The sequence below is a fragment of the Xenopus laevis genome, chromosome 4L (assembly GCF_017654675.1).
Source record: "Xenopus laevis strain J_2021 chromosome 4L, Xenopus_laevis_v10.1, whole genome shotgun sequence".
NCBI lineage: Eukaryota > Metazoa > Chordata > Amphibia > Anura > Pipidae > Xenopus > Xenopus laevis.
Window position 1 is genome coordinate 143,543,262 of NC_054377.1, and position 14,028 is coordinate 143,557,289.

The 14,028-nt window shown below is 40.1% G+C and overlaps 1 protein-coding gene across 1 annotated transcript in view; it reads left to right on the forward strand.

Moving 5' to 3' along the window:
• Positions 1-9,188, forward strand: part of LOC108713590 (chemokine-like protein TAFA-4) — a 136,975-nt gene extending 127,787 nt beyond the window's left edge. The window contains exons 5-6 of the mRNA XM_041590896.1: positions 3,682-3,806; positions 8,674-9,188. Coding sequence (XP_041446830.1) covers positions 3,682-3,806; positions 8,674-8,685 — 137 coding nt within the window. The 3' untranslated portion in view covers positions 8,686-9,188. The remainder of the gene's footprint in view (positions 1-3,681; positions 3,807-8,673) is intronic.
• Positions 9,189-14,028: the final 4,840 nt, after the last annotated feature.

Here is a 14,028-nt window from a genome sequence, read left to right on the forward strand (position 1 = left end):
GATGCAGACCCTGGTGTCTCTCCTAGCTCAGGCTCATTGGAGCCTCTATGCAGGTTAAACCTGAGAAACCAATCATGGAAGCAACTGTAAATTCAGTGTGAAGGTTCATTTATGAACATAAGCGATAAATCAGCATTTGTGTCTATGAAGGATTTCATTCATCCACGTCTTGATATGCAGTATCTAGCAGCGATAACTCTAAAGCAACTCAACAAGTCAAGTAGCTTCAGGCTTATCACTAATAGCTACTACAATCAGCCAATAGGTTTGAAATCAAAGGACCGATTGGCAACTGCATGTGTGCAATTGAGCACCTCTGTTCTTAAATGAAGTCTTGTGTTGGGAACAACACAAATCCTATTCTCTACCATTGTCCGGGGAACTGTACATCAAAGTTTCTGTGACACGTTTAATTCAGTGGTCAGGGCAGATGAAAGAGAGATGGACATGGATGCTAGAAATAAAGGATAAGGGCAGGGACTCAGGGTGAATCTTAATCACAACTAAACTGATTAATAATCATGCTTATGAAACAGGAAGAGCCTGGCTTATCAACCCCTTGATTGGAGGATTTTGTGCCGTTGACCTAAATGAGGCTTCAGGGGAATGCAATGGAAGTGATAAATTCAGTGAAATGGGAAGAACTTCCAGAGCCTCCACAAATAAAGGAATCAAATAATCAGTTCATGGTTTAAGGTTCTGGGCAGGGCAGAATAAAGGCATTATATGAGATACACAAACCTAAAATGTATTTCAGCAGCCAGAAATCTTAACGATGTCTAGCATAAATATTTATACAGGTATGGGACGTGTTATCCAGAATGCTCGGGACCTGGGGTTGTCTGAATAATGGATCTTTCTGAAATCTGGATCTTGATACCTTAAGTCTAATCATGTAAACATTAAATAAACCCAATAGGCTGGTTTTGCTTTCAATAAGGATTAATTATATCTTAGTTTGGATCAAGTACTAGATACTGCTTTATTATTACAGATAAAAAAAAAATCATACTTAAAAATTTGTATTATTTGGATAAAATGAAGTCTATGGGAGACGGCCTTTCCTTAATTTGGAGCTTTCTGGATAATGGGTTTCCAGATAACGGATCCCATACCTGTATTTTTTAAAAAACAATTTAATTCCTTTTTATGAGGAAGGTTGTGGTGATTCAAAAGACTTGGGGCAAATCTATTGCTCTAAATGGGCAAAACTTGTAAGTGGTGTACCGCAGGGCTCTGTATTGGGAATACTTTTAATTCAGTTATTGCACTTTATAGAAACCTAAACTTGTCTCCAGATATTGCTTTACTGGAGAAATTGTGACAATTTCAGACTTGAAGTGTCACATGTTATATAGGTGGCCATAGACGCACAGATAATATCGTACAAAACGAATTTTCATACGATATTCAGTGCGTGTATGGTGGGAAAAGAGCCGACCAATATCGGCAGAAGACTTGGATATCTGTCGGCTCGTTGATCGGCTGGACGGAAAATTTTGATTGGGCTCCTGTGAAGGCACCTGAACATCGGCCATTGTTAGTGTTGAATCGTCAGATACAGGTAGAATTCTATTGTTTCTATATGTATATCTGACGATTCAGCTCTACACGTGTGTATTGAAACCAACGATCTTTCTTAGAAAGATCTTTTCTAAGAAAGATCATAATTGTTATGTCTATGGCCACCTTTAGTAGATTTGCTTAGGGGCCTGGTGGACCATCACCAACCAGTGGCTTGTGAGCAACATGAACCAACCAACCCCTTGGATGTTGCTCCCAGTGGTCTCAAAGCAGGTCCTTTTTTTTTATTCCTGGCTTGAAGGCAACAGGTGTACTGCCAAACAGAGTCTCCTGTAGGCGGCCAGTCCACTTAGGAGCTACCAAATAGCCAAGCACTTTACTCTCATAGCTATTACTTTACCTCTCATTATGTTGAGTTTAGCCTTTCTTCAGTACATAGTCTCTCTGACCATGCCTTTTTTTTTTTTTTAGCAATGATTGATTTCAAATCCCTGGCACCAGTGAGGACAGTAAGTTAGTACAAGAAGTCAAAAGTTTTTAATACGGGAAAAAAGACTCTGCAGAGGGATATAAAGGAGATACAAAAACAAGTCCAAGTTCAGGCCAAAAGTCAAGGGAAGGCGGCAGACAGAGACTATCAGGAACAGGCCAAAGGTCAGGACGGGCAGAGTACATGCAAAGTCAATAAACAAGCAGAGATCAATACTGGGAGATCAAAAATCAGAGGAAACAGGGACCAGATAGGAGCAGAACAGGACAAGATTCAGGAGCAGAAACAGGAGCAGAAACAGGAGCAGGAACAGGAACTGAAACAGGATCAAAATCAAGAAGTCAGACATGAGGTCTGGAGTTAGAAGGAAGGCCAATAATTCAACATGCGGGTATCTGGGAATCAGACTTAAATACCCCTCAAATGAGCAAATGCTTGCAGCTGGAGGATGTGGACTAGGGAAAACTGACACAGAGGCAGCAAAACAAAAGGCATCCCATCAGAGCAGTGCCTTGAAAGTAACAGGTCTCCACTTCCAAACCAGGGAGTTACTGACATCAAGCTCTGCCATGTATATAGGGGCAGCAACAGGTCTTTGTGCTCCAAAACACAGAGAACTGCAGCAATAATTCCACACTGGAAAGCATGGTGCAATGTACAAAATAATTATAAATTGCACCCATTTTTGGAAACTGGCCTTCCACTTTTTAAATGAGCCCTTATGCTCCGTCTAGTTCTTTCCTCATACAAGGATAAATCATGGTGGTATTCAAATATCTGAAACTCTTGTCTTTTCCCGAAAGTTGCCTAGAAGCACAACTTTGTTGGATGCAGTGGCAAGAGGTAAAGGATAATTAAAATGTATCTACATCCGGTAAAGTGTTTACAGTTTCTGCTATAGAGAGGTCCGTTTCCTTGCCCAGGCTGGCTACACCTGTGCCACTTTCCTTGGGCTGCCAGGTACAATCCATTCAAGCTGTTGATTATAACTCAATTCGAATATAGGGAGGGGTCGATATAGCAGGAAAAGAGAAATACCAAAAAACAGGGAAACAAATCATTTAAAAAACTGTAGTGTCACTTTAAGTGCCCATCACCCCTTTACACTAATAGTCATTATATGAAGTATATTCCAAATATGCTCTAGTTCAATTAACTTTTAATCTCGTACATACTGCATATTAGCATCACATTATGCTCAGTCGGCTCTTAATGATACACGATAGAGCAAACAAGTGGAAAACTGATGGAAGGTCGTGGTTCCATTTAATATGACTAATTTATAGAGGGTGAGGAATAAATGAAACCACTTCTGTGCAACACTCGCGTGTATGTAAAACGGGAACGATTTCTGCTCTATTAAAATTACAGTAGTGTATGTCATTGCTGGTGCTAAAGCCGTCATTTTCGTACACCGGAGCGCGTCTTTAAACTAGTAATTATTCTGTATAACAACAAGATGTGTCTTGTAATTTTCCCCTGTACTAAGGCAATGCCTGAATGGCTTCCCTATAGGCGGACCTGTTGCTGCTATTTAATAATTATAGTGGTTTTACCCTTTTTTTTCATTATTTCTGCTGAACGGGTAATTTATTTGTAACCATATTGATTTCTCATAGGCCTGAAATGTGGCGAATGCTAAAATGCAAATTGTGTTTATTTTCCAGCTTCTATCGTGATCCAGAAGTGGTGGTGTCAGATGAATCCCTGTATGGAAGGAGAAGATTGCAAAGTGTTGCCTGATCTTTCAGGTTGGTCCTGCAGCAGCGGAAACAAAATCAAAACAACCAAGGCAAGTGTTGAAGGAACCATCATTTCATTGCAATGCATTGTTTGGGGTCGGAGAGTTTCTGCTGTTTTGCACTAGCAGTATAATAAAAAAAAATCATTTTGGATTGAGGTTTTTAGGGCCCACTAGAATACTTGACATTCAGGGCTCATTCTAATTAAATATAGACAGTGCCAAGTGTTATAGCTTTTAATTAGGCTCAAGATGAAAACAAGAACTGTCTAATGACTCATTTCCACAACTGGGGACCACTAGGACTTCATCTGATAATCTTGCAGGCCTGTCTGACCCTGTAGATGACATGCCAGCCCAAAGTCAAGAGGCGTGAAACCTACATTGCAATAGTATTCAACTTTTGTCTTTGTTCAACCACAAATAATTACTCTATGTAACAAGATAGGTTGGTAGTGGGTAGGTGGTTGGCCATGTAACTGTCAGCCTGCTATTTGGACCCTGAGTATGGTCACTTGCCTTTAACCAAAAATACTAAGAAGGACTTGTGGCATACACCAATATCGGCAGGGGTGAGCAAAAGTGATAGTTATATTCTGTATTAAATGGGGCTCCATTTCCTTTATTCTGGGTGACCTCTCCAAGCCATGTTCCAATATCTTGCACTGATGAGATCTAACAAGATTGAAACAGGCTGTCTGCAAGTTTGGATATATGACTCTGAACCATTAGGCTGTATCTGTGCTATAAATAAGCTGTTCTAGATGCATAGTTGACCAAAGGGGACATAAAGGAGTGATTTGCATGTCTCCGCCCATGATGCCTTATGGGAGAATTAAAACTCTCAATTTCGGTGTCTAGGCAGCGCTGTGTGTATGGCATGAGACAAGTAAATACCTTCTGATTTCAGAAGACTTTGCCTTTATTCTGGGGGCAGTCCTTGCATTAGTGGAACATGCTTCATTATTAATATAAAAGTTGCCCATCTGACCAAGGGATATGGGAGTGCCGTGATTTGCACACACACAATTTTTATTTGACTTTTGTGCAAGCATCACATTCAGGCAGGTCACCTTCTTTACACAGGGAAGAAGCAATATCCACAGTCATCTACAATGAATTGTACACCTGCAGAATTACAGTTAGTCACAAGTATTTAGACACACTGCCCTTCCTTCATTTTGTTCACCCCTTTCACCTTCAGCCTCCAGTACCTTTACTCAGGGGGACTCTTACGCCTCCTTTCACGGGGCTTAACCCAATAATACCAGCTTTGCCAGGCTTCCTGCTGGGTCCCTCATCACAACTTCTTGGGTATTGGCTTTAAGGGTCCTTCCCATAACCTAAACCCTCCACTTGGGCCCTAATTTGCGGATTACCAGCCAAGGTGCTAACCTCTTCCAACTCTAGTATGGGGCACTGGCTGATCTTGTTAGCTGTTCCCTCTCTGCCTCTCATCCCTAAGATGAGCTATGACAAAACTATTCCTATCCTAGCTACCCTAACAGCTTCTCCCACCTAATGTCTTCCTTTGGGTTCCTTCTTATGGAGTTTGGTGCTTCAGGCTCCCAGCTTGCCTCATACCTTAGGGTTTTGCTTTGTCTTCTGGTCATGTCAAAAATGGTATTGTTGTCTTAGGGCAGAGACACATGGGAAGATTCGATCGACTAATCTACCAGAAAATCCTTCCTGCCGGCTAGAATCTAAATTGCTGCTGGATGGCACTCGGATAGCTTTGTTTTCCAAAGTGACTAGAAGTTTCCTTGTCAGGCAACTTCGGGCAACTTCAGGCAACTTCACAAAACGAAGCACTCCAAGTGCCATCCTGCTGGCTAGAATCAAATTTGCCAACGGGCACTAGGAGCACTTCGTTTTCCAATGGCTTTTTGGGGAGGTTAGTCACCCGAAGAAGAGACAATTAGTCGCCCCGAATCTTCCCGTGTGTCTCTGCCCTTAGACATGGGAAAATACCATTTCTGGTATTTATTAATTCCAAAAACCCTAAAAGAAAACTGATGATGCTCTTGTATGGCAGGCATGTATCTATGGTAATGTAGAAGTCCTACCATGCCCTACAGGAAAGATGTTGCTTCTTATATTCCTTTATATAAGTGGGCAGTAGCAAATTGAAAAAGGGATTACACCAACTGCCTCACAAGTTCTGTTGTCTCTCAAAGGAAGGAGTCCTTGCTGTGAAATCTAACCAGAGTAATGTTCCCCAGAAGTCCATTACAGAGGTGCCTTTCCCTGGAACCCGCGTGTAGGTCCTGTAACCAAGCCAATGGTTATTTAACTTTTTCTTAATTTAGTCTTACACAGCCAAGGCACAACTAAAAATGAGCGTTTAGAGCAGCTTAACCTCCCCAAAGTGAGCCAATTGGTCATATGAGTACAATGGAATATATTTTAACGTATGAGCTAATGAACAATTTCATGGAGCCAGTCAAGTTCTCAACCAGAATACATTATATTTACCTTTAACTCTCAGAAACCAGATGAATGGGCAGACTCGATGGGTCAAGTGGTTTTCCCTTCCCGTCAACGTCTGCATTCCTTTGTAATACAAATATGGTTCCCCTCGGTATATATCTTCCTCTGTAGTCTTCCCGCTCTGCAATGCATCGCCGTGTAGGGAAATTTAAATGCATCCGTAAATTATGCGTTCCAATGCCTCCGTGGTCTTTCTTAAGCATTATGTATGTGATCACCGATAATAATTCAAATTGTATTTGACAACGCAAACAATCTAATGAATTTGTGATGATGTAAAGCTTCCTTCTCTCCCAGAAAACAATACAAACCTATTTTAATAACAAGATATCAGAGACCATCAGAAAGCTGCCCTGTGAGCATTTTCCTTACGGCAATGCAACTTTTAAGATTACGGTTGTTTTCCCCCCTCTCCTTCATTGTAAATGCACATGAATTTGCAGAGATGTTTTCCTTGCATGAAAAAAAATTCACAGCATTTGATATGATAAGAAAAATCGGCCTAAACCCTACTCTCTATTCCTTATATCCTGCGCCTGGTAGTTATGAGAAACAGCCCAACGCATCTACATGCACGCAATCAAATAGTTTAATGCATAATAAGTGAGCAGGTATGTGCTCATTTCACATCGTACACCTGCAAAGTTTCCAGATGAGTATTTTGGAAAAGTTGCCTATGTATCTGAAACTGATTTTAGAAGCCCATCTTCATCAACCTGCAACCTTTACATTTCCATAAATCACATTATTTTCAACTTCCCTTGAGAATAGAAGTCAGAAATTGTTAACCAACTTTTTATAATAATCTAGGCGGAATGAAGCTTCCATTTTCGCTAAGCTCGGGAACTCGCTTCTGTGACTGTGCTTGATTTAAAGGGCACCTATCGGCAAAACAAACTTTCTCCTACCAGAAGGTTCAAGCTAACATTGCCTACATTCCAGTTTTTAAAACTATTTTCCTACTTTATTTGGTTCTCTGCAGCTTGCAATGTCCAATGTTATTTTGTTGCTTGGATTGCTGACCCCAACAGCAACCAAAAATTTTGGTGAGGCTACAGATTGTATTATCACTGCTTGCAAAGCATCCTTCAATATTGTTCTAACTGCCCCATTTACACGTATATTACATTTAATTTACATGTAATAATGAATTCTCCCTGTGCAATGATGGTCTTCTTTTAACTGTTCCCATCTCCTCACCCTAAACTCTACTTAAAGACTCCCAGCTAGCTTTGCCACCTTATAGTGTTCCTGAACTGACAAATGAGGGAATCTGCACCTAGTTTTAGAGATAATTACTATGATATTTGGAAAGAATAGACATGCAGCAAAAGAAAGCACAGACAAATACAATATGCCTCAAGCAGAAATTTTGAAGGTCCGTGAAAGGTAATGATGCCATTAGTGCTGCATGTGCTTGTTTGCCAGAGCTAAAATTTTGTTAGGGAGCCATTTAGTTCTAAATAAGGAACTATAATGTACTTTCCCAAGAAGTGTAGACCCAATATGATTCCTTGTTTTCATGATCTAATCTGTCAGGTCTTCAGACAATTATGATGGCAAAATTTAGGGGATTTCTTATCAAAGGTCGAGTTGTGTTTTCCACAAACATTTTACATTTTCGAGGGTTTCAAAAATAGTTTTTTTTGGGTTCGAAAAAAACCTAGAATTTTTCGAGTTTTTTTTTAAAAAAATTTTTAATTAGAGATATAAAGATTTATTATACCCCCGAAGCTGGAAATAGCTTGAATCCGAAAATGCAGAAATGTAGGTGTCAATGGCAGAGATCCCTTGAACCATTTCAAGATGTTAATAGCCTTCATGATTTTTGAGTTAGCTCGAATCCGAAACTACACCATCTAAAACCTGTCGAGGTCATGTAGGAGTCCATATCAGATATCCCCTGAACCATTTGAATATATTAATAGCCTCCATGATGTTCAAGTTTTTTTCGGTAGGTTTCGCTCGAAAACTAGATCGATTTGAGTATGCGAGTTTTTCACCCCGATTTCACCCCGATTACATGGAAACCATTCGAGTTGTGAGTTCATTCGAGTTCATTAGAGGTTTACAAAAGCTCACAAAGCTCTAAAACTTGACCTTTGATAAAATAACCCCCTTAAGTTCAGTTTTGAAGAGCTTGAGCTGTAGGTAGAGTTGTGATGTCCATTATGCAAGGTATGGAACAGCTCAGTGTAATAACAACACCCAGCCAAGAGGTATTCATGAACACAGCTGATAATATTTATGGTAAAGATGGAGCAGACCTTCTCTTGACTTCTAGCATACATTTCCTTTTCCCTAATGAAATAAATGGTGGGTTTGAAGCAGAATTCAAAGCCTGCTCCAACTGTGTTTCTGAAGCCAAACTTGTTATACATTTATCCATTCCCATACTTATTCTTCCCTCCCTCTTGTTATTTTCCAGGTAACACGGTAGCAAATAAGGACTTTATTGCAGTACAAGATCGGATTGCTGAAGATTATCAACACATCGATATTAAGATTTGCTTTCAATTACTTTTTGCCAGATTAAAGAAACTTTGGACTTTTAAGACTCCATCTTCTCTTTTGTTTCCTGTTTGAAGATATTTCCTGATAACTTGAAAAGAGACATATTCGGATAGATAAGTCTATCCTGATCGAAATACTCAATGACATAATAGTAAGATTCCCAAGGGGAAAAGCAGACCGAGTCCAATGTCTCAGAATTTGGATTTGGTGGACATGGACATTACAAAGACAACAACAAACTGTACCTTGAATATCCAATCTTTGCGGCAACATGATGGACAATGATGTTATTCTGTTCCCAATTTGCAATACCTACAGTCGGACATTGGCCTAAAACCAAAATAACTGTAAATAAATCAAGACTTTTTCTTTATCTTCCTATTTTTGCTGTCGATAGTGGTGTAATAAATAGCTTGAGTTTCCATTTCATTTCTCACTTGCTCTAATGGTTTTTATGCATCGTTTTTAGACTTCAATCCGCTAGAGTGGGCAATTAAAAATAATAATGCGTTTGTTTTCCGTCCATCACGTTCATTGTTTTTTTTTCGACGATTGCACTGAACCAGTTCATCATTAGGGGAGAAAAAGCAGCGTTATTTTAAAGCAAAGGTAGAAAACAAAAGCATCTCCGTCTAGTTTTATGCATTCATTGTGTTTGATTTATCATTCTGTGTAAATGCCAGTTTCTTTAAAGGGGACCTGTCACTTTAAAAAATTATTCCAAATCCTATGTTATGATGTTAGTCAAGCAAAACCAACTTCACTTACACTATAAAAAGTATTTAAATCTTGTTTTTTTTTTTAAGTTTTGTAATTCGCAGTCACAGCAAGCAGGGAGGTGCCATTTTGTGGGCACTGTTATTAAGACAAGCCTTGCATCGTGCCAAAATCTTGTTTATGTGCCAGAATGGGGCAACTGATTCCCATGCCCATTCACTGGCTAAACAATTAGATGATGAGGAGAGAGGGGGAATGTGGTGAGTGCAGTTACATCTACGAATTGCAGAATGGAAAGTGAAAGTAATTGCCTAGGCAGGGTCGCCAGGTCTAATTTTCAAAACCAGCCAAAGTCAGCTACAAAACCAGCCCAAAACTAGCCAAGAGGCACTTCAAAAGTAGCCCAAAGATAGCACAATATTTCAAGCGTTAAAAAAAAGTCTAAAAAATTAATAAAAATATATAGGAAAATACGCCATTAAATTTTTTTTTCATGAAGCAAAATGGGACAGATTCGTCCGTCACCAGGGGTGTAAATACAAAGGTATAGGGGGCCCCGTATGACTTTGTATTTACGCCCCTGGTGAAGGATGAATCTGTCCCATTTTGCTTCATAAGGCCCTAATACATAAACAAATTCAATAAATATTGGTAAAACAGGTCAACCTCTAGACATTTTGGTTTTGCCCCAAAAATTGTCCGAGATTGAGGAAAGTCACTGGGAAATGAGCGAATGCTTACGATTGACGGGAGACTGGGGTACAGAGCCCAAAATCTGGTAACTCCCGACTTCTACACAAGTCAGTCCCATTGCATGCTGGGTACTGTAATCTTACATTAAACTTGGAAGTCGGATAATTGTTAAACAAAAACTACATTACCCAACATGCTGGTCTGGCACATTAGGGCAAGAAAAAACTTTTGGCTGGTTTCCAAAGTACAAACTAGCCAAAGGCCCAAAAAGTAGCCCACATCTGTACATTGGCTAGCTTGTACTTTCACAACCCGCCTGGGCTTTAAATCAGTAGCCCGATTTGGCTGGAAAACCACCATCTTGCAACCCTGTGCCTAAAGCATAGAGGAGGGGCAGGCAATAATGATTGACAGCGGAGATTTAAAATGAGTTAATAGCTGGTATGGATGTTTCATTAAAAAAAATAATTTGAGGTCCATGTTTAATTTGAAAAGGACTTTTATTATACAGCTTTTTATATCTGGGTGACAGGTCCCCTTTATGAATCCAGACAGATCTTTATGGCATATTGTTTCCAATAAGATTTTGCTTTCTTGGCTATGTTTACATGAATCTTTTTTGGGTATGTATTAAAGTAAGTTTTTAGCTACTGAATCGGATACTGTGTTCTAACATACTGTCTTTTTACTGCATGTTTACATATGCACCTATGGTTGTTGAGAAAATGTATGGGAGGAGTTGAAGGTCTTTAATCAGATTCTCCCTCCTATCACAGTATGATGATTTACTCCTTGTCTGTCCCATTTGAGTGACAGTACTGAAGTGGAGGGGGATGATTTTATAGCACTCTATAAGGGAAGGGATCACTTCTGGCATGCAATTACATTCAGGGCTGTATTTATAAACTGTGCGCCCATAGGCCACCCAACCAGCTCCGCCCCCTGCTCCACTTGCACCCGACCCTCTGCCCCTGCACCCAACCCTCTCCTCCCCTGCACCCGACCCGCTCTCGACTTGCTCCCTCATACCTGACTCACGTTTGTCGAGCTGGTGACTAGATGGGGGGGGGGAGATTCAAACTGCCAAATCTGACACTCATCCCCAAGTTCAAATGCAGCCAGCGGCGGCATGCCGCCCCCAACTCTCTGCCGCCCTAGGCCTGGGCCTTTGTGGCCTGCTCACAAATCCGAACCTGATTGCATTAGCATGCAATTCTTGGGGTGCAAATCTGTTGCACTTCTGCATCAATAGGTGCACAAGGGTGCTCAGTACAACAATTAGGCCATTTCTGACTGAGATTGCACAAAAATGCACTTGTCATTGAGGGAGTTGACGCCATTTATTATAAGTAGTTTACTCCAAACATGATCCTTGCAGTTCTGCACTTGGGTGCCATGGTGTCCATCCTTCCTCCTGCTCCAAATCATGCATAAGCGCTCCTGTTTATGTAGGTGGACATGGAACTACCTCTGCCTCAAAGGTGGCAGTTGGACTTATGCACAGTACATGAATTCCCTGGCAGTGTGTGGCATGCAGTAGTTTCCCATGGGTACATAATGTAGGTCAGTACAGAGAGACAGCACAGAATGACCAACCCTGTAGTCCAGTTATTGAATAAATACTGTAGCCCTGGTTATCCCTTGTCCATACACGGGCAGATATAAGCTCCCAACAGATGAAATTGGCTTAGTGTATGGAGCCCTCTGACGGGCTTTCCTGGCGAAAAGTCAGCCTGATGTCCATCCAAAAATCCCATGGCATTAAGGACTGCAGCGGTTCGTTGAAGGTGGGCATATTGGGAGAGTTCTGCTTGTTTGGCCATACCTCTCCATATGTATGGTCAGCTTATTGCAGTAATCCAAAACTATGGGGGGCTGGAGCAGTGGAGGGGGGAATGTGTTTTTGCTCCAAAATACACCTGATAGCCCAACTTGAAGGACAGTCAGGGTGAGATTTGGGTGCAACCTTATCTGCTGCCACCTGAAAACTTTGTTAGGCTTTAATGGAGTTCTTCACATTTGAGTTAATTTAATATGCTGTAGAGAGGGATATTCTGAGACAATTTGCAATTGGTTTTCTTTTTTTATTATTTGTGTTTTTGAGTTATTTAGCTTTTTATTCAGCAGCTCTCCAGTTTGCAATTTCACCTTTAAGGTAACTTTTAGTATGTTATAGAATGGCCAATTCTAAGCAACTTCTCAATTGGTTTTCATTATTAATTTTTCATAGTTTTATAGTTATGTGCCTTTTTCTTCTGACTCTTGGCAGCTTTCAAATGGGCTTCACTGACCCCATCTAAAAAGCAAATGTTCTGTAAGGCTACACATTAATTGTTATTGTTATTACTCATCTTTCTGTTCAGGACCTCTCCTATTCATATTCCAGTCTCTTATTCAAATCAATGCATGGTTACTAGGGTATTTGGGACCAGATTGCTTAAAATGCAAATTGAAGAGCTGCTGTTTAAAAAGCCAATAACTAAAAAACCACAAATAATAAAAAATGAAAACCAATTGCAAATTGTCTCATAATATCACTCTCGGCATCATACTAAAAGTTATTTGAAAGGCGAACCAAAGGGGGTTATTTATCAAATGTTGAGTGTTAGATGTTTTTTTTTTACATCAAATGAAGTCGATAGTCGAATGGTATCTTATTTAATAAGAAACTCAAATGTGTGAGCTTGAGCCCCACAACCTGTGAACTCGATTGATCAAGTTTTCGGCAAAAAAAAAACTAGAATCGATCAAATCAAGTTCTCAGTTTTAGTTTTCAGCCAAAACATTCCGAAAAAACACTTGAACATCAAGCAGGCTGTTAACCTCTTCAAATTGATCCAAGGCCATTTGCCATTGACTTCTACAGAACCTCAACAGGTTTTTCGAATTCAAACTATTTCCAGGGTCGAGGTATAATAAATCTCGAATATTCAAGTTTTTTCATGAGAACTTTTTTTTAACCCAAAAATGTGAAAACTTAAATTTTCGTGGAAAAAAAAACAGCTCGAACCTTAATTAATCTGCCCCTTTAAATATAGCTGTATATTTGCTTTTTACACTTTTAATTAATGGGGAAGATAACATTTTTTTGCTTTTGTAAAACAATGAAGCACTTTGGATTCATTATTGGGTTTCATTTCTTACATGGCAGATTTTCTTTTAACTTCTACAGAAATAATTGATGCGATGAACAGTAGTGATACTTGCCCAGAGCGACAAACTCTACATGGATATCTCTGCATGGAAGCAAGGGCTTCAGTAAGGATTGTCCTAAGGATGAACCTTGTGTTTGTGAAGCTCCTGTTCAGCCTCTGAACATAAAGACGCGTCTGGGAAAGTCCAAATGGCACCAACATCCACCCCAAAAGTCTGCACAGGTGCCGAACAAGCACAACCTGCAGCCTGATTGGCCCAATCATAACTACACTGGTCATCTGGTATTGACTGGTGGAAGGGTAAAAGAGTGTTGTCTTTATGTGAAACAGTTGATTAGATTATCCTATGGGACAAGAGGATGGAATACTGCTAAGTGCTTTCAAACCAAAAAAGCAAAAAGTAACGGCACATTCTTCAGCAGCAAACCCCCTGAGACTTCAATGTGATCAATAAATGAAGCCTGAAGCCAGTGATATCAAGAGCTCACTTGAGGGCATATTTACTAAACACAAGAAAAGGCCAAAAAAGGAAAACCATCTATATGGAATATTCATAAAATACTGGTGGTAGTTCCAGGACCTTGGAGCTTCCATTGAGCACCATATGCATTAAATCAGGAGCTTACTGGTACCAGATGCCGTTTGTCACCCCTGTACCCTCCTCTTTATTCGTGCTGGGCTGGACTGGAGCAATTGGGATTGGC